At 50.3% G+C, this 20926-nt stretch overlaps 4 protein-coding genes across 4 annotated transcripts; 2 read left to right on the top strand and 2 right to left on the bottom strand.

Moving 5' to 3' along the window:
- Positions 1-435: 435 nt before the first annotated feature.
- CLUP02_11642 (uncharacterized protein) lies at positions 436-4614 on the bottom strand (the record flags this gene model as incomplete). Its single annotated transcript, XM_049290609.1, has 3 exons — positions 436-2138; positions 2841-2897; positions 3237-4614. The coding sequence occupies 3 exons, from the start codon at positions 4612-4614 to the stop codon at positions 436-438; spliced, it is 3138 nt and encodes a 1045-aa protein (XP_049147754.1).
- A 436-nt stretch (positions 4615-5050) lies between these two features.
- Positions 5051-8064, top strand: CLUP02_11641 (uncharacterized protein; the record flags this gene model as incomplete). Its single annotated transcript, XM_049290608.1, has 3 exons — positions 5051-5053; positions 5279-7108; positions 7159-8064. 3 exons carry the CDS (start codon positions 5051-5053, stop codon positions 8062-8064), a joined length of 2739 nt encoding a protein of 912 aa, XP_049147753.1.
- Positions 8065-9077: 1013 nt separating this feature from the next.
- CLUP02_11640 (uncharacterized protein) lies at positions 9078-14330 on the bottom strand (the record flags this gene model as incomplete). Its single annotated transcript, XM_049290607.1, has 2 exons — positions 9078-14103; positions 14164-14330. 2 exons carry the CDS (start codon positions 14328-14330, stop codon positions 9078-9080), a joined length of 5193 nt encoding a protein of 1730 aa, XP_049147752.1.
- A 4073-nt stretch (positions 14331-18403) lies between these two features.
- On the top strand, positions 18404-19097 carry CLUP02_11639 (uncharacterized protein; the record flags this gene model as incomplete). Its single annotated transcript, XM_049290606.1, has 2 exons — positions 18404-18629; positions 18688-19097. The coding sequence occupies 2 exons, from the start codon at positions 18404-18406 to the stop codon at positions 19095-19097; spliced, it is 636 nt and encodes a 211-aa protein (XP_049147751.1).
- Between the last annotated feature and the right edge of the window lie 1829 nt (positions 19098-20926).

The raw sequence follows: 20926 nt of genomic DNA, 5'->3' as shown, positions 1-20926 counted from the left end.
CATTGGATGAGAGTACGAAAAAACGTACGAAAATTCTCCAAAAGATGGACCGGAATTGGGTGACTATTGGGTGCTTTGAGGAAAGACTACCCGAGTCACCGGGAATGGCACCATGGTCATTGATGAGGATGCGAGGACTAGGACACTGGATGACATAAGGTAGGTCGAACTGAAGGTGTCAAGTTTACGAGAGGGGGATGGCGAAGACATTTCCCCTTGAAATTTTGAGACTGTGTTGATCGTATCTACATGTACCCTCAAGTACTCGCATATCAGGTAAGGAGAAGGAAGATCAGATTTCTGAAAGGTGCAATTGATTTGATTAATCAGAATAATGGTGTCATTTGAAAGTCGACTTGCAAGAGAAGACGTAATCTACTTGATAAACCCGCCATCCCAAAGTACATGTCACCTCTTGCACAACATACTCCATGATCAAGTACCGTTAGCAGGCTGCTTATACTCAACACCGTCGATGGTGGTGACCAAAGTCCCACTCGCGTTGAATAAGTTCAGCTCCGCGTCAATAATCAAGTGAAAACCCCCCTCGCTAGTCTTCTTAGTCCCATTGACCACCCCAGTCTGAACAATATCAGAAACCCAGTCAACCTGATTCGTCCAGAAGTTGGGGAGAAGAATCTTCACCGTGACGTCCTCAAAGCCATTCAGGATGTGCTCCCCATCATCCGAGTAGTTGGTGTAGTTCACTGCAACGCTGCCCAGCCCGCTCACATTAGTAGAGTCCGGGGCAATGCTTACACCAGCAATACCAGAAACCTTCCCACGGAGTGTATAGTTGCCTGGCTCGACCGTGAACGGCGACTCCGGGATAGCTGTGCCCGGAGGAAATGGCGTGGCCCAAGGGATCACGTCCGGAATCTTGTAAATTGGCGCCGGCGCGGTAGCCTCGCGACCAATCCGTTGAGCCAACATCAAGCGATACTCCCTGCCTCCTTGGGCCGTAGACTCGGGGCAAGGAAGGGGATTCGCACCACCACATGAAGGGGAGACCACGAGAGCCTGCCAGTACGTAATCTTTGTTCCGTCCAAGGAGAAGGCCGGGTCCGCTCTGCCATTCCAGTTCGGGTCGTTGATGGCACTGCCGCTCTCGACCCCCGCAGCATTGATCCGCTGACCATAATAGTCGCCGCGATCGCCGTAGCGATCGATTAAGATTGGCTGGAAGAAGCGACGGGGGCCGTTGTTGCGAGTGGAGGCGGCTACAGTCACAGCAACGAGGTCGATCAGGGGCGGGATCCCACGCATGCCGGACATCCACATCTGGCGGTTCGTACCTCGCGTGTCCATGGCAACGAACCAGTCGTTATCGGCAGAGAAGGCCATGGGATCCACGTATTCTGGGTGGCTAGTGAGGCGGCGGACGGCGCCCGTCTGTACATGTACGGCGAAGACGTCGATGTTGGTTGACTCAACGGGGTTGCCAATATAGGTGATCTCTTCGCCGTTTCCGCTGAAACCGCGCAGCTCGCCAACGGCGATAGCATTGTTGTGGATGATGAGTTCGGAGCCATTGGTTGTGATGGGGTTCGCGCGCGTAGGGTCGAAGAGCAAATTCACGTCGACGAGATCATAGCGAGGGGCGAGTGGTTCGCCCACAGTTGGCTCAGCGTTGAAATTGAGGCGGCCAGTGTAAGCGAATTGACCGCCGGTACTGGTGAAAGAGCTCCATCCCATGTGAACGTCGTCTGGGTGCAGGCGCATTTCGCGAGGACTGCCGCCCTTCCCCGAGCCATCGGCTGCAGTGTTCCAGTGGATCGGGTAGATGTGTGTCTTGTTCGGGGTGCATGCATCGCTTTCCAGAGGCGCCCCGCCACAGTCCAGAATGTTGTGACCCCAAAGCGCCTTGTCGCCGCTGCGGAAGACGTGAGGGTAGTCCTTCTGTGGGTCAAGAGAGATGGCGTTGACGGCGGGAACACCGCAGCTCAGACACTTCCATGGATCGCCGTTGGTGAAGTTGGTGCCATCTGCCTTGATGAGAAGAACATGCTCCCCATCGTAGATGCTTGCAGGGTTGGGAGCTGTAGGGGCGCCGGTGAAGACCACGTTGACGATAACATTTTTGCCATCCGGTGTGAAGTCTCCCGCCTGAAAGTCGCCGACGGCTTTGGCGATGCATCCTGTTCCACGAGGGTTGATCAAAGTTGTACAAGAACCTTCATCGGAAGATGGAGCTACGGGGGGAAGAGGTAGCTCAACAATATGGAATACTTCTGGTTGTGGGGGTGAAGGTACGGTATCCGCCGTTGCGAGGCTGGCTGTGAGAGCAACCGCGAGGATAGAAGATAACATGGCTGAGACAGTTGTGTGAAATCGAGAAATTCGCTTCTCGACAACGTTGTGACACATCTATATAGCCGTGCTCTCAATTTCACATATTTCAGCGACCAGCAGTCGTCTTTATGATCATGGAAAACTCTCGGACCTGAATCTGGCGTGAAGATCCCGATACGAACCTTTCGGGCTATTCTGGAGACAGCGTCGCTCATGAAAATTGGGGCCCATGAATACGGAATACGGCTCAGCATGCGAGGATGCTAACTCGACTTGTGGACTCATGAACAACAAGCTAGATGCCAATAGCACCCCCTCTTTGAAATTTGTTTCCGTCTGAGTCTATCCCGATACTACCTTCCTCAAGTGGATGCCATGTGGTCAAAAGTCTCCTACGGTCGTGGGAATGGAAATCCTCCCCGACTACCCATTCTCCTGAAGGCATAATAAGGTGTCTTCCAATAAACCGTAATAGAGATGTCTGCATGTTGCAATCACGAGAGAAAGTGTTTGCCAGACTGCAAGATCTGGGCGAGTTTCATACGTACTTTGGAGCTCCAGGACACCTCTAAGAGTCATCATTGAACTCAAGCGGCTCTCCGATTCTATTTTTGTACAACGACATCTCGTTGTTCCACCAATGATTCATCTAAAAACTGGTCTAAGTTTAGTTTCGGTCTCATGGTCAATCGCACTACTCCTGTGTCATTTGCATTGTTCTTAGCAACATAAAAGAAGAGCAGAGCTAGTAGGGTGACCCTCTTCGTCGCCGGAATGTATCTCTCAAATACAGGGCAGATCCTTTGGGCGTCCTCTTCTGCGTCTCAAAATCTACATGAAAAATTCCAAACCGTGGACCATACCCAGCGGACCATTCTATTTGGGCTGTGTTAGATCCATTCGGGTCGACTTGCGAAAACTGATCTTCGAGGGGGTTAACTTACCAAAATTATCCATAAGGCTCCAAGCATAATAACCCTCTACTCTGACCCCGTCTTCATAAATGGAGCGAGATATAGCGTCAAGGTAGAGGCCAAAGTATCTCTGACGGAAGTGATCTTTCCGCGCAACATCGACATCAATTTCACCGGGGCAGGGACACCCATTTTCCGTGACTATGATGGGAAGCTGATACCGATTCCACACCCAGTTCAATAACTTCCGGAATCCTTCTGGCGCAAGCCGTAGCCACTGGACGCCCGACATGGGTCCAATCTCCACTCCTTGCTTGTTAACTGACGTCTCTTCGATATTGCCAGTCCAGTCATCATCTGCTGGGGGGTCTGGCAGAGCACGCGCGTACTTGGTAGAGTAATGGTTCATACCATAAAATGCGTTGATTGGGGCAGTCTTCCGAAGAAGAGCACGTTCTTCCGCCGTAAACTCAGGGAGGCGCGAGCCGAGGTATGCTCTCATTGAGGATGGGTAGTCTGTTCCCAGAAACACTGGGTCTCCGAACCAGCCAATGTAAAACTCCATTCTGCGTTGAGCGGCTTCTACGTCGTTCTGATTGCCTTCCTCAAAAGGTTCGTAAAAATGTCCGTTGAGAACAATCGATATTTCTCCTTTCTGAGATGGTTGAAACTCTTCCGCATAAACTTGTACCACGGAAGCATGAGACAAAATGATCGTATGACCGACGCGCCAAGGTTCTGTCTTGGTGTTGGCACCACTGGCAGCACAGCGGCCTGGCGCCAGTACGCCACTGTGATGCGCGAAGATCGAGATAATATAGGGCTCATTGAAGGTCACCCATTTCTTGACTCGATCGCCAAACCGAGAGAAGCAGATCCGGGCGTAGTTCTGGAAATCAGCTCTATACTCAGCTGTGTCGAGTAATCCTTTGTACCTTTCGTAGAGCTCTTGTGGGAGATCCCAATGGTAAAGAGTCACCACAGGCTCGATGTTGTTTGCCAAGAGTCGGTTGATGAGATCGTCATAGAAAGCGACACCTTTTTCGTTGATAGGGTCATTGCGTCCCCCGAGAGGAATTATGCGTGTCCAGGCCAGAGAAAATCGGTAGACGTCAACGCCGAGGGAGGACATGAGTTCTACATCTTCGGCTACCCTGTTGTAGTGGTCGCATGCTACATCGGCATTCTCGCCATTTGTTCTTGACGGCTCGAGATGGGTGTACACATCCCAAATCGACTTCCCTTTTCCATCTTGGGAAATGCCACCCTCGATCTGGAAGGCGGCAGTGGCGGTGCCCCAGACAAAATCTGACGGAAGTCGGAGATCCTCAAGGAGGAGATTATGGCCGGTTGACTGACTGTATGCCACCAGGTCTCCAGCCTGGAACATGGCCGCTTCTTTGGACATGATTGGAAAACAAGCCTGGTTGAGATCGGAATGATGATGACAATGCCAGCCGGGCTGGGTGCAAGCGTCAAGCAGTCTTCGATCAGACTAATGGGACAATTTAAGTACCAACATACTGCAGCAAATACTCGTATCAACATTCACCGAGCCTGTTCGGATGATACAGCGATCATCCTGTTCTTGGTCAGCTCGCTGCGGGGAGGGGCTCATAACTCAGCATGGATGCTTAACGAGGAGTAGTCAGGATAGGCACCTTAGGCTCAACTGACACGTCAAAAACCAAGCTTCCTGCTTGAAAGTACCCTCGTAACTTGGCATCAATACGATATACGTACGAATACGGGTGGAGACTGTTGGACTTAGGTCACTAGAAGATCTGCGCCTGGTTTTCCGCCGCTGTGCTCCAGGCGAAAATTACCAAAACAAGACAATAAAGATGGTTCCTAGCTGAGGTCGCTGTATGTTGCGCCGACACAACAATCTTTCGGGGCTTACCAGGAACCCGAGAAGATGCTGCCTACGGCTTTAAGAATTTCAGGTCGGAATTACTACAGATGCTGTGTGATGAGCCATATCGATGGGCAAGCTCACGACCTTTGCGGATTATTGAGACCCATTCTCGCTGGCTACATCAAGACCGACTTCTGAAAAGACGCCATCACAGTTCATCATTCACAACAGCGAGTTTTACATCATGGCTACGGTTACCTCTGTTCAGTTCGAGCACTATCATGCCTCTGGCTGTATTGGAGTTCATGAGACCACACCAAGACTCTCTTGGAAAATCGAGGGAGTCTCCACAGACTTTCGTCAAATTTCCTTTGAGATTGAGCTCTCTGAGACGATTCTTACTATCTCAAAGGTCGTATCGACCCTTAAATGTGTATCATCTGCATCAAGTTTGGTGCCGTGGCCATTTCGAAAGCCACTTTCTTCACGTCAGCGGATTTCGGTGAGAATCAGAATCTGGGACCAGGACGAGAAGGCGACTGATTGGAGCAAACCATCGCACCTTGAGGTCGGTCTTCTTGCTCGGACAGATTGGAGTAGTGAGCGCATCGCTGCACCCTGGGGCCCCGGAACAGTCGCTCCCGACCCAGAGCAGCTCTTTCGCAAGCAATTCTCAGTCAATTTCCCCGCCCTTCAGGCTAGATTGTACGTCACAGCACAGGGCGTTTACGAGGCAGAAATTAACGGTCAGCGAGTTGGCGACTATTTCCTCGCTCCAGGATGGACATCTTATGAAGGAAGACTTCAGTATCAGACGTATGATGTGACTTCGTTGCTTTCTAGCAATCAGCCTGAGAACTGCATTGGAGTCCGTGTTGCAGAAGGGTGGTTTTCTGGGCGTATAGGATTCGAGGGCGGTCAGCGCAATATCTGGGGTCCTCACACAGCACTTATTGCTCAGCTGGAAATCATATCTGGCGATGGGATTATCCAGAGAATCTCGACAGACGGATCCTGGGAGGTCGCTCGTGGCCCCATCATACTTGCTGAGATCTACGACGGAGAGAAGTATGACGCCACCCTTGACTTGCCAAATTGGTCGAAATGGGTGGCCGCCAGCATGTCGGACGGACTTCGCTTTGAGAAAGTGATAACTCTGGAATTCTTGCCGATTTCGACCACTTTGGTCGCTGGATACGGCGAGCCGGTGCGGAGAACTCAAGCCGTCGGGCCTGTCAACCAAATAACGACTCCCTCCGGCAAGACGATCATCGACTTTGGTCAAAATCTCGTCGGCTGTCTCAAGTTTCGTAACATCAAAGGACCCAGAAATCACAAAATTACCTTCTCACACGCCGAGGTGCTAGAGAACGATGAGCTCGGAACGCGCCCTCTGCGTATCTGTAAAGCTGTAGATGAGTACATCTTGAGCGGTGCCCCGGAAGGAGAAGGGTATGAACCTCGATTCACATTTCACGGCTTCAGATATGCACAGATCGATGGGTGGACTAGTGATCATGACTTGATATCATCAGTCGAAGCCATAGTCTGCCATACAGATATGAAGGCTGCTGGGTCATTCTTCTGCTCCGACCCCCTCCTGAATAAGCTATACCAAAACATTGTTTGGGGCATGCGCGGAAACTTTCTGTCTGTACCGACAGACTGCCCTCAACGAGATGAAAGGCTTGGTTGGTCGGGTGACCTAGCGCTTTTCGCACCGACGGCAACTTTGTTATTTGATTGCTATGGAATGCTGAAGAACTGGCTCATTGATGTAGCATACGACCAAGAGGTTCTGGGTGGTGTGCCGCCCATGGTCAGTCCGAATGCCACACTTCCAGATCCGATATGGTGTAGGAGAGTGCCTTGCGCTATCTGGCACGATGTTACTATTCTAGCTCCTTGGGCGCTCTATCAAGAGACTGGAGACGACAGCATTCTATCCCAACAGTATGACAGCATGCTGACTTGGATGGTCAAGTTGCCGCGCAACCAATCTGGTGCAAAGCACTTGTGGGACAACTCAGTCTTTCAGCTCGGCGTGCGTGGCTCTCCTGATTTAAGTTTTGCGGTCATACTGATGTTCGACAGGATTGGCTCGATCCTACCGCCCCCCCAGACGCGCCGTGGAAATCCCCGACAGACGCGAAGATGGTCGCCAACATGTTTCTCATCCAGAGTCTGCGGCTGATGGCTCGCATATCTGGCATCCTAGGTGAAGAGACCAGGAAGGTCGACTTTGAATCAGAGTTCAGGGCAGCCAAAGCACAGTTCCATCAAGAATACGTGACTGAAAATGGGCGGATTGTGTCAGACACCCAGGCAGCATACGCTTTAGCCATCTGCTTGGATGTGTTGGACGAGTCGCAGAAAGTTCGGGCCGGCCAACGTCTGGCGGAACTCGTGAAGAAGAATGACTTCAAAATTGCAACAGGATTTGCTGGAACACCATACCTCTGCGAGGCACTGTTCATCACAGGGCATGTTCAAGTAGCCTACCGCATGCTTTTGGAACAAGAATGCCCGTCTTGGCTGTATCCCATCACTATGGGGGCTACAACGGTCTGGGAAAGGTGGGATTCTATGCTCCCCGACGGAAGCATCAATCCAGGCGAGATGACCTCTTTCAATCACTATGCCTTCGGTGCTATTGCAAAGTTCCTGTTTGAAAGAATAGCAGGTCTTCAGAGACTTGAGCCAGGGTGGACGAGATGCCGCATTGCTCCAGCTATTGGAGCTGAGTTCTCCCACGCCTCGGCGTCTCATATGAGTCGTCATGGGCTTATCGAGTGCTCTTGGGAGACGAAAGTGGTCAATGGAGGCAAAGAGATGTTGCATGTTAGACTGAGTATACCTCATGGTGTCACCGCCGAGGTTGTGCTACTGAGCGAAGAGGGAGAGAAACTGGAGGTGGTAGGTGTGGGGGAATGGAATTTTAAGACGATTTTTGTCCGGGATTATGACTGGCCTGTATTACCCCTGAAGAGCAAGTCATGATAATAGATCCTAATAGACGGCAAAGTACCGACTTACTTAAACTTACTGCGACTAACTCGTCGTAGTAGATTAGTAATGCAACGAAAAATGGTGATTAAAATTATCAAGGGCATTACAAGTCCGGTTTCTGTTGGTGTAAAGATATCACTGTGTTACGACAATACTTCGTCAATATGTCCGCCGAAAAATAATCAATACGGGTGGGACCTCGGATTGTGAGCGTGCCAAGGTGATGCAATTCAGTTCATCCGACTTGTTGCTTCTTCGCTCCCGCGAAACATAGTTTGCAGCCTGAATAAAGTCTCATCAAACTGCAATGTATGGAACCTTGGTCAAACTCATCACTGTGCCTCATGCAAGTGAGAGAACGAATGATCCGGGGCTGAAGCTAGTTTACGTGTACGTACTTCTCACTTTCAACCACAAGAAGAGAGCGAAATTAGTACTTTAGTTGAGCTTCTTTTTTAATCACATCAAATTTACTCGAAAGATCGAACGCAGTAGAAGTCACTGTCAGGACAACCGGTTTGCCTATCATTTGATTGGCAACGCCCTCAGAGGCGTGTGATCATGTCTAGTATTCATGTAGAGAACCAACTGAGAGTTACCTTTGGAAAGATATGCTTCATGTAAGGAATGTATTATATCCACGACTGATATACTCGCTTGCAGTGTTCTATACGTGCTACGAGATAGCAAAATTGTGGTTCAAAACAGTCATCAGATGAGGACAAGTTGCGAGAAACCCTATTGTAGGCAAATAAGAAAACTAATCTTTATAATGCTAGCTCATGATCAATTACAACCACATAATTATCCGTGTCCGAAGCGACTCCCGATTATATCCATTGAGATGATATCCCCCTTCTACACAGAGGAGGTATGATCTTCCGGCCCCGAAGACGCCACAAGACAGGAACCAAACAAGATATTGTTGCCAGGTGACGAAGAGGAAGATGAGGGTAAAATGTAGACCAATATGAAATTATCAAGAAAAAAAGACAAAAGAAACCTTAGAAATTGAATGGTTGAGCGTCTGCGACAGTGGGACAGCTGAACACGAGCTGGTTGTTCGTGACGGCCTGGGTGTTGGAGACGACGACGCCACCGGAGGGGTTCGTGAGCGAGAAATTGAACAGACCACACTGCTGAGCGTTGACGAAGAGGAGACGGATGGGGTAGTACTGCCCCGCGGTTGCCGCGAACGTGTACGTGCCGGAGCTGCTCGTGTCATAGTAATCAACGTTCTTCTGCGCGTTCGCGTTGGTGAAGCCCGTCTTTGCGGCACTTCCCTGGCCGAGCCAGAGATAGACGCCGTCATCCACGCCGCTGAAGCTGAAAGTGTAGGTGCCGGTGGTGAGAGGGTGGAAGTAGCCGATGTGCTGAACGATCATGAAGTTGGACTGGCCGCTTGTCGTTGTACCGTATACCGTCCGGGTGGTGGTGTCGCACTGCTGGGCGAGGCCGATGGTCGTGGTGTAGCCCGTGTTGCTCGGGGTCTGGCCATTGAGGACAGTTGGAATGTTGAAGTAGGTGGTCTTCCAGTTCGCCTTGGAGGTGTCGTCGTTGTTGTGGTAGGGGATGCGACCGGCTGTGCTAACGGTGTCGGAGGCTGCGCGGGAGAAGCCGTAGTAGGCCCATCGGAGTCCCGGGGTGCAGCTGGGCGTCGTGATAGTGACGACGGTGGTTGTGCCGGCCGGGTTGGTCTGGGGGAGGGTGGTCACGCCGGTCGTGGTACCCGTTGAGACGATAGTCGTTATGGCACCGGTGATGGGCGTCGTGAAAGTGACGACGGTAGTCGTGCCGGCCGGGTCGGTTTGGGGCAAGGTCGTCACGCCAGTCTGAGTTCCTGTTGAGATTACGGTCGTCACGGCGCCCGTCGGAGGTACGAACGAGACCACGGTAGTCGTGCCGGCAGGGTCAGTCTGGGGTAGAGTGGTTACACCAGTTTGCGTTCCTGTTGAGACCACGGTAGTTACGACACCAGTGACCGGAGGTATGAATGACACTACGGTGGTCGTGCCAGCCGGATCAGTTTGGGGTAGTGTAGTCACGCCGGTCTGGGTACCTGTCGAGACCACGGTAGTTACGAGGCCAGTGACTGGGGGTACGAACGAGACCACGGTAGTCGTGCCAGTCGGGTCGGTTTGGGGCAGAGTAGTTACGCCAGTCTGGGTAGCCGTAGAGACAAGAGTCGTAATTGCGCCAGTAACAGGAGGAACAAAAGTGATGACGGTCGTAGTACCGGAAGGGTCTGTCTGGGGCAAAGTCGTAACGCCCGTCTGGGTAGCCGTAGAGACAAGAGTCGTGATCGCGCCTGTTATACGGGGAACGAAAGTAATCACCGTCGTTGTACCAGAGGGATCTGTCTGGGGCAAGGTCGTGACGCCTGTCTGCGTGCCCGTTGAAACGAGAGTCGTAATTGCGCCTGTCACGGGGGGAACGAAGGTAATCACAGTTGTTGTTCCAGAGGGATTCGTCTGAGGTAAAGTTGTGATACCCGTCTGCGTGCCTGTCGACACGAGAGTTGTGACCGCACCTGTTACGGGAGGGATAAAAGTGATGACGGTTGTTGTGCCCGATGGATCCGTCTGGGGTAAGGTTGTGACACCCGTTTGCGTGCCTGTCGATACAAGAGTTGTGACCGCGCCTGTCACGGGGGGAACGAACGTAATCACAGTTGTTGTTCCAGAGGGATCTGTCTGAGGTAAAGTTGTAACGCCTGTTCGAGTACCCGTCGATACGAGGGTTGTGATGGCTCCCGTCACAGGGACAAAAGTGATGACGGTTGTTGTGCCAGTGGGGTCCGTCTGGGGCAAAGTGGTGACGCCCGTCTGGGTTGCCGTTGACACGAGTGTCGTGACGAATCCGGTCGCTAGCGGGACGAATGTGATGACACTAGTAGTGCCGGCCGGATCCGTGGGAATAATGGTTGTGGCTCCAGTTCGGGTACCAGTCGAAGTGACAGTAGTCAGAGCACCAGTAGGCACCGTGACGAAGGTGATGACGGTAGTCGTGCCGAAGGGATCGGAGTTTGATAAAGTCGTGACGCCGGTCTGGCTGGCGGTCTGAGTAAAAGTCCGAATGATACCGATGCGAGGTACGATGGTGATCACGGTAGGAGGACCACCGCTTGGGCCGGGGGGGATCGTGACCAGACCGGTGGTTGTGCCGGTGGATGTGAGGGTGACTGGAGGGGTAGTGGTCACGAGCGTCACCACAGTGGGAGGTCCGCCTGCGGTTCCAGGAGGGATTGTAGTCAGGCCAGTGTTGGTGCCGGTTGATGTGATTGTGACTGGGGGGGTGGTGGTCACGAAAGTGACCACAGTAGGAGGTCCTCCATTAGGTCCCGGGGGCAAAGTTGTGAGGCCAGTTGTAGTAGCGGTGGAGGTCAAAGTAACTGGGGGAGGGCTCGTCACGAAGGTGATCACGGTGGTGGGACCCCCATTGGGACCGGGCGGAACGGTTGTCAAGCCGGTAGTGCTGGCGGTTTGAGTCACGGTAACGGGAGGAGTGCCAGTAACGAAAGTGACCACGGTAGTCGGTCCTCCGTTGGGGCCGGGAGGCAACGTCGTGAGACCAGTAGTGCTGGCGGTCTGGGTCACAGTGACTGGGGGAGTGCCGGTGACGAAGGTCACTACAGTAGTCGGTCCGCCATTGGGCCCCGGAGGCAAAGTGGTGAGGCCCGTCGTGCTGGCTGTCTGAGTGACGGTAACTGGAGGAGTGCCGGTGACGAAGGTAATAACGGTGTTAGGGCCGCCGGGTCCTCCGGGCACAGTTGTAAGGCCGGTAGTTGTGGCGGTCTGAGTGAGAGTTACCGGGGGCGGGGTCGTTACGAAGGTGATGACCGTGTTGGGACCACCGGGACCGCCAGGAACGGTAGTCAAGCCAGTAGTGCTTGCAGTCTGAGTCAGAGTTACCGGGGGCGGGGTCGTTACGAAGGTGATGACCGTGTTGGGACCACCGGGACCGCCAGGAACGGTAGTCAAGCCAGTAGTGCTTGCAGTCTGAGTCAGAGTTACCGGGGACGGGGTCGTTACGAAGGTGATGACTGTGTTGGGACCACCGGGGCCGCCAGGAACGGTAGTCAAACCAGTAGTGCTTGCAGTCTGAGTGAGAGTTACCGGGGACGGGCCTGGGACGATAGTGATGACCGTCGGGGGGCCACCGTTAGGTCCAGGAGGCACAGTCGTAAGACCTGTGGTAGTACCAGTTGAAGTGACAGTCACTGGAGTCAGCGGCGGAAGGGTTACAAAAGTGATGACAGTAGGAACGCCGCCGTTCGGGCCAGGGGGAATGGTGGTGAGACCAGTTGTGCTGGCAGTTCGAGTAATAGTAATGGGGGGAGGGCCCGTTGCGAATGTAATGACTGTTGGTGGCCCTCCGTTGGGTCCAGGAGGTATTGTCGTGAGACCAGTGGTGGTCGCAGTCTGAGTGAGGGTGACAGGGGTCAATGGAGGAAGGGTTACGAAAGTAATGACTGTGGGGACACCGCCGTTGGGGCCAGGGGGAATCGTTGTCAGGCCGGTTGTGCTAGCAGTCTGGGTGAGAGTCACAGGAGGAGGTCCCGTTGCAAAAGTGATGACTGTGGGAGGTCCACCGTTGGGTCCTGGAGGAACGGTTGTGAGCCCAGTAGTAGTGCCAGTCTGAGTAATTGTGACCGGCACTGGCGGGGTGGTGGTTGCGAAGGTGACAATAGTAGGCGGGCCTCCGTTAGGACCCGGAGGTAAAGTGGTCAATCCGGTAGTGCTTCCGAAGGACGTTACCGTAACCGGCGGAGGACCGGTGACCAAGGTAACGATTGTAGTGGAGCCACCGTTCGGCCCGGGCGGGATTGTGATGAGGCCGGTGGTACTTCCGGTCGAAGTCACTGTGACGGGAGGAGTGACACCCGGAGGGCCGGTAGCAAAGGTAATGACTGTCGGCGGGCCGCCGTTAGGGCCCGGGGGAAGAGTAGTTAAGCCGGTGGTTGATGCCGTCTGGGTGATGGTCACGGGGGTCTGAGGAGGAGGCGTGACGAATGTGACAACGGTGGGAGGTCCGCCGTTAGGTCCAACTGGGAGGGTAGTCAAGCCAGTTATCGACGCAGTGGATGTGAGGGTGACTGGTGGGGGACCGGTAATGAATGTAATGACGGTAGTAGGACCACCATTTGGACCAGGCGGGACCGTGGTCAGGCCGGTCGTTGATCCTGTCGATGTGATCGTCACGGGAGGCAGAGGTCCCGTGGCAAAAGTGATAACCGTCGGCGGGCCGCCGTTCGGACCAGGAGGGACTGTTGTCAAGCCGGTCGTGGATGCCGTCTGGGTGATAGTCACAGGGGTTAGGGGTGTGGTAGCAAAAGTGATGACAGTCGGCGGGCCGCCACTAGGACCGGGCGGAAGGGTGCTCAGGCCCGTAGTTGATGCAAAAGACGTAATTGTTACCGTACCCGGAGGCCCAGTCATAAAGGTAATGATAGTTGGGGGGCCACCGTTCGGGCTAGGAGGCAGAGTTGTTAAGCCGGTCGTGGAGGCATAAGAGGTGATCGTGACTGCAGCAGGGGGTGTCACGAAGGTTACTATAGTGGGCGAGCCTCCGTTCGGTCCGGGAGGAATAGTTGTCAACCCGGTGACTGAAGCGGTCGAAGTTACGGTCACTGGAACCAACGGGGTGGTGGCAAAAGTGATGACGGTAGGAGGACCTCCATTTGAACCAGGAACTGTGGTAAGGCCGGTAGTCTTTGCCGACGAGGTCACCGTGACAGGGCCTGTCGCAAAGGTGACCACGGTCGATGGGCCACCGTTTGGACCAGGCGGAACAGTAGTCACGCCGGCGGTGCTGTCGAGGGAAGTGACGGTGGGCAGAGGTGGAACATAGGTGACGATAGTGGTCGGATCGCCGGGATTCTTTGGGGGAATGGTCGTAGCTCCCGTCTGAGTGCCGGTCGAAGTGACGGTAATAAGACCAGGAGGATTAGAAGTGGTGTAAACTATCGTTGCCTTTGACGTGGTCCCACCCTGGACAACATCGGTGGTGGTCACCCACTCAGTGTAGGTCCTGCAAGATGTTAAGGAATGTTGTTCTCTTCAACCCAAGAGTCTGAGATAGATGACATACCTAGTCCTGGTCGAGAGGGTGATGCTCCCGGAACATTGGATCGCGAACGGTTGCTGTTCGATGACAACTTTGGCATCTGTTGGACATGGTGGGTTACTGGAGAGGGCTGCGGCGTTGGCAATCCCCGTCCAGTGGACGACGAGAGACAGTGGGATTTTCCACTTCATCTTGTCGTGTAACTGGCAAATCCGACTGTTGCGATACTTACCTTGAGCTTCTGATGATCCAGTAGAGGAAGCTTGATGTCGTTGATGCTCTGGCTGAGTAAAGGCTTCTAAGAGAGAGATTACGGTCGTCTTTTAATCTCGAATTGTTGCTCGTCGTTGTATAGAACAAATTGAAGATGTTTCCATGCGATACGCCATCCTCGCAGAATTCCGCAAACGTTCAACATGATGATCGTTCTTTTGCCTTGCGAACAAACAAATCAGCCAACCCAGTTAGGCGTTGCTACTAGGAACAGCAGACATGCTGTATTTCTCGGCCGGAGAAGGTCCTACCCGGTCTTCCTAGACATCTCTTGGAAACTGAGGCCTTCAGTCGCTTCGATAGATGTTGTCTGTTTGCGTCATGGAACTATATGCTGTCTGACATTGGTGATCAGCCTGTCCCAAGACTCTAATTGGGTGTCACTCAGTCACACTGACGAAGCAAAAGTCCATGGTTGAGAGGCAAAGTTCGTATCCCTATGCAGGTTTGGTTGTTAGGTAGCCAATACTTCTTGCTCCAAAACCACGTTAGTTCCCATAAGCGTGGTATCGTTATTATCTGGAACAAGACTGGAACAGACTGTGACTGCGATTGACTAGACTGTCATGGTACCTGGTGCAAAAGACAACGAGAGATATTGAGGGTGTACGGTTGAATAGTACCTTAGTGGAGTGTACAGTGTCCGGGATCTAATGACGCTAGTTCGCACGCTTGAAGGCTTGACTATAGAAAAACTTAGCGTTTCGCTAGCCTGTCAGCATTCTTCTTCGAAAGACTAGGTCAAAATAGGCAAGCCCTTTGACGCCTCGGAAGCACCGGCGAGATGACTAAATGACCAAAACAAGTTGGTGTTGATGCTGCATGCCGATATGGCAACTCCATTCAGCAGAGTTATAGGAAGCCGGTTGTTACAAAATGAGATATGTAGAAAACAGCCTTTGACGATTGTTAGAGCGTTGTACCTGCATGAATCAAGCACGCTTCACACTCTGTTGGTCATACTTTAATCCAAGAACATTTCGTTCCTTATTTAATATCTTAACATCTAGAGTTATTTGTACATACACTCACAAGAAGTATATGAAACTCGGCTCAGTCGAGACCGAACTCGGAAACTTTTTGCGCGGCGTGAATCCTTTGGAATCAGTCAATATCTTGAGCCCGAAACCAGGGTTGAAGGGAGCCCGTTCAACATGACTCTGGAGTTGAGTGCCAAGGGCCTGGCTGACGGTGCTGAGCAAAGTATATGAACCACCATGTACTTGATTGCAATGTATAGACGAGATACAAGGCTTGCTAGTTGGATCAATGTTCTTGTGATTGAGTGGTCATGCGGGGGGGCGTGTGGGGTGCCGTCGCTCTTCGGAATAGGAGCAGGCTCCGAAGTAATAGCAGCCAAGGGACCGTCAATGTTGCTAATCTCGTGCCCGGATTAGGTGTTTTTGATCGCTCACAACACATGCCGTGCCCTATCTGTTAGTTCCCAGATCCGGAGCATGCCAAACCTCCCCCTTAGCACAATTGAAGCATGGGGGAAAGATGGCTTGATACCCGCTCTCTGGTGGATTGACTGGATCGTCTAGCGGCTCCAGCGAGGACGGGACGCACCGCTCGCATACAGACTAGTCTCGTGAGGGTCCACTGTGTGTAAAAATTCGCTACATGCAGATGAGGAATTCGGTCCTTGGACCTGTGTTGAACATGCTGATTTTATGATTTCGGATTTTAGCCATGTATGCTGACTATGAGACAATACCGATAATCCCGCCGACGCAATTGGTCATGTTGATGTGATCAGGGGTATTGTGAGACTGCGGTCCACTTGGGCAGTAAAGTTCGCGAAGCTTTTGTTAAAGATTGATTGGACCTTATTGCTGACAATCACAGCCTCTTGCGGGCCGACTTATGTGTAAGTTGTGGATTGATCAAGCGGTTCCGGCCCCAGTCAGTACTTAGTGATAGGACGCTCGCCACATTCTTCTTCTGACATCACGACAATATGATCTCACTAAGATGGCTGCTTGCCTTTAGTAACTTCAATGGAAAGCAGCAAGCCCTGTGCTTTCCATCATTCCTCGATATCTGCATCCTCCCAAGGCTGAGTGGATTACGTCCGAGAATCCGGCCATTCAGACATCCGACTGGTGGTTGCACTGCCCGGCACATGTAGCGGCCGTGCCGCTGGGAAGACTAGAGGCGAGAAAAAAGGTATTGCCGAAGTCCCGGAAAGGGCACCATGACGAGATTTTCAGGTATACCCATTATCGGCAAACAGAACGCTGTCGTCCAAATGGGGAAAGCTGACTGGCCTCCTTGGAAGATAAACTTCGGCAATTAAGCCATCTCCAGAAGTTAGCTCGACCCAGAGCAGAAATAGCGTCAGTAGCGCGAACACTGTGTGGAGACTCAACTGAGACAATGTGCCGCGACGTTGAGTGCCAACAATCGGCGGGCGTTCTGTGTGGGCGATCACCCAGATCCAGTCTCAGGCACGGGGATTCTTAGTTCCATTGCGTCGGCCAGAAGCGTTGTGCCGTTCGCCGTTTGGTAGCCAGAGTAAGTGTGAGGTTTCGCCGCCACATTCCAGTTTGTGTCAGCTAACTCAGTAAAATCATCTGGATTTGCTGGAATTTACCAAATTTGCCGCCGCATATACCATCCGCTACCTATGGGAACATCTTCGGATCTTAGTAATTACCTTATAGCAGAGGATACTTCGGAATCTTGAAAGTAAAGGAATAAAGACACTAGACTTGGCATTCCTGTTTAGGCTGTTTCTAGATGTTACATTTTCAAATACGTTAACTAACTCGTCGGTCATGGAATCAGGATCCCGAAATCTTCTTACACCGGCCTAACCCTTGGATCTATTCGGAAATCTCAACCTCTCCTATTGACGCTTGCGGTCAAATCCAAGCAACTAACAACGTAGCATCGCGGTCAAAGAATAAGCTACTTTGTCTAAATCCTCGAGCTCAGCTAGCAGAACATAGTTCGTAGAAGCTTCTCTCACTCCAATACGAGGTTTGGTGTCTGGTGCTGGGTGTTGACCCCACAGGAAGGCAAAAGCTTCGGGGAGAATTCCTAGCAGCGAACGACCTTATGGCTTGTAGCCTAAAGAGACTTACAAGAGTGATAGTTCAGCTTCACCTCTATGGGGTCGACCTAGAACACGCTCAAGCTTCGAGTCAGGAACTCTACGTCCGTTCATAATCTGCAAGCAGCTTCGAGAAGACCGGGGTGCATGAGCTTAGCATGATAGAGGAGTTAGATCGGCGTGGGGTACCAGGCAGGTATCACAAGTCTTTGATCCAGCTCGTGCTTAGCTAGTAGTATCCCAAACGAATATTTCCAGACTAACAGTCATGCTCAGCTCGAGGGCCGGCATCCCTTCGACCCTGCATAGCCTTGTGGCTGTACCTCCTTGCCGGGCTCAGGACGGCATCTTGTCCGGATACGAAGTATCCATTGATGACGCTTGAGTTAAGCTTACACCCTCGTCGTTCGCTAGGCCACGAACGGACTTTCACCGAGTTCGTGGCATGGTCTACAAGAACAGGTACAGGATACTTCATTACCAAGTACATCTCCATCACTAAACCTTGACGACCCATTCACCTTGAGATTTCATAATCAGTCAAAGACGCAAGCGGATAGCCTCGCGGATCTTCAATGGCGCGATACAGAAACTAGAGCGCAGACTTAGAATGGCTAGGTCTGCAAAGGCTGAAGCCACCTGACGCTGGATCTATTCCCACGCGATGTCCTCTCAACAGCAACGCCACCGATTACCCCGGTAGTTAACTCTTTAATCTTCTTCCGGAATATTTGAATGATGAGCAAGAACTTAGCTGTCTTGCGGCTTTCTACAAGACTGACATCATCTGCACGGATCCGATGTGGTTAATCTTCCAACTGCTTACCTTCCCACGGCATATAAACTCAACACACATCGGCCCTCTAGTCCGGTTCGTTTTCACTGGGCTCTGAACAACCACATTCAAGTTCCTCTGAATGAGCTACCGCCGAAATGAAGACCCACATGGTGCTAGGCGTTGCGCTATACGCATGTTCGACGGCGGCAGTCACTACTGAGATCAGGGTCATGTCCCTGACGTCGACGGTTGATTGCTCCGTGAGTTTGACCTGTTCCCAAGATGTGTTAATAGCAATCTCTGATATTATTAAGGGCGCTGTCATACCTACAGGCCTGCCAACAGTACCTATGGGCGTTCCCGGGGCCAATCCCACTGGTGGTGAGTGACATATTCCAATCTCGAGGCTCGCGTTCAACCACTGACCATAATCTTTCAGGCATGGTGCCGGGTGCGACTGTACCTGGCGGAGCTGGCAACCCCCCTGCGTCCACTGGAACCGTCGGTGGCGGTGGAAGTGGTGGCAGTGGAGGTAGCGGCGGTAGTGGGGGAGGTAGCGGAGGTGGAAGCGGTGGTAATGGAGGAGACGGTGGTGGCAATGGAGGAGGTAGCGGAGGTGGCACCGGGGGTGGTGCTACCGGCGGCGGTGGCTCTGGCGGCGGCAACGGAGGAAATGGCGGTGGCTCTGGCGGCTCTGGCGGCGGTAACGGCGGCTCAGGCCAGACCGCGACGACTAGAAGTCCGGCTTCAGGCACAGGAGTCGTGGTCGTTCCGACAGCCGGCTCGCAAGCCCTACAACCTGGCAGTTGGCTGTCGGTGGCCATCGGTATCCTGGCTGTGCTGTACTAGAATTCTGGCATTCAAGTAATTGGGGTTTGTCCACGTTTAGTATCGCCTTTGTTACTGGTATATTGAACAACAATGAATAATGTTTTGAGTACCATGTCAATAGCACTCTCTGGTGAGATGAGTCAAGACTTAAAGGAAAGGAACATATTTTAGATCACTATCCGCAGATTACTCCAAGTCTGCTAATGAATTCCGAAACGCAAAGTTACCTATATTCCGAAAGTTGGAGCATCGAATGAGTCATCTCTCGAGGACAGATAAGCTGTACGTGTGATCACTCTTTCCTGTCGAGTTGTTTGATTATGTGTCTATGTACCCAAGTCTTATCACTACCTTACTACACCCGACTAACTGCGGATTGATGTCGATTCAAATATCCAAATGAGCTCTCCCGTACTAAAATCTTTTCACCGGAAATCGAATCTACCCGATTGTCACCTCCATTGACTCTATGACGTGGGCATATGCCTATTCGTTACCCGCGACCGACAGGATTTCGTTGCTGTCGCTGCTCTACAAACGTTTTTCAAGACGAACAGAACGCCGACAAGCATAATGGCGGCCAATTACCATAAAGTAAGGCATAGTAAAACACCTTCAGCTTCTCATCTCTGCTAAGCTAGATGAAGAGCTACGTATACGCTATATATATATTATATCGTAATAGCTTTAACCATCCATAGCCTTACCGCACGTTACGTAACCTCGGTTATATAATTACTAAGGCCCACTTTACTCATACCCTTTATATTAAAACGAGCTTTATACTTATTTCCTATTTCTAATAAATAACCGTTCTCTTTATATATATTAATACCCCTATAATAACTCTATAATAATTATAAACTTAGCTCTAACTTAGACCCCTATACTTTTATTAAAAAATTATTTCTTAGGGACTACGGTTTATTATATCCTTTTTTATAATATTATTTAACCCTTATTATATTTATTAACCTTATTCTTAAATAAATTAATATTTTTTAAAGAAATTATTAATATTTTTAAATAAAAGCTTAATTATTAGCGAGACTAGTTTAAGTAGTACTTCGCTCTATAAATTAAAGCCCGGTTGAAGGATATTTAGGATTTATTAAACCTAAATAACCTTATTTTTTTATTAAATTTATTATTTTTTATTAAGTTTATTTTTTTTAATTAAGGAATATATTAAAATATAAAATACTGTTTAAAATTAAATATATAAAACGGCCTTAACTAAATATTAATAAAAACTTAAGGAGTTTACTTAATAATAAACCGAATAGTTAAAAAGTAAGACTATAGTTAAACTTTTTATTAAAAATACTCGAACTAAATAACTAATTAATTAAATTAAATAATTAATTATTTTAATAAAACTAAAAGCTATAATAGCAAATTAAGTACGTTTTATTAAAAAATATACCTCTTTTATTTAGTAAACCGTATTTAAAACGATTTTTTATTTATAAAAAGAAAGATTATACGAATTAATAAATTACTAAATCTCCCTTATAATTACTTAAAAAATTTTAAAGGATACGAAAGAGGAGCTTATTAATTCTTTAAATTACTCTTTTTATATTATAATTAAAGTTCTTAAGTAAAAGTACGTATTAAGTAACTTTAATTTATTTATAATTATAAAAAAGAAATTTAATATAGTTATAAATAGAGTAAACTTTAGTATTAACTTATTAATTTAAATTAAAAACTTCTTTTTAGCTTATTATTAAATAATATAGCTTAAGCTATTTAAAATCTAGGGGACCCTCGTTTTAAAAACTTTTTTTTATATAATTATACGTCGTTTTACTCTAAACTAATTTAATTAAAAGCTTATTAAG

Source organism: Colletotrichum lupini, chromosome 6, assembly GCF_023278565.1.
Source record: "Colletotrichum lupini chromosome 6, complete sequence".
Lineage (NCBI taxonomy): Eukaryota > Fungi > Ascomycota > Sordariomycetes > Glomerellales > Glomerellaceae > Colletotrichum > Colletotrichum lupini.
This window is presented reverse-complemented; position numbering and strand designations above follow the sequence as displayed.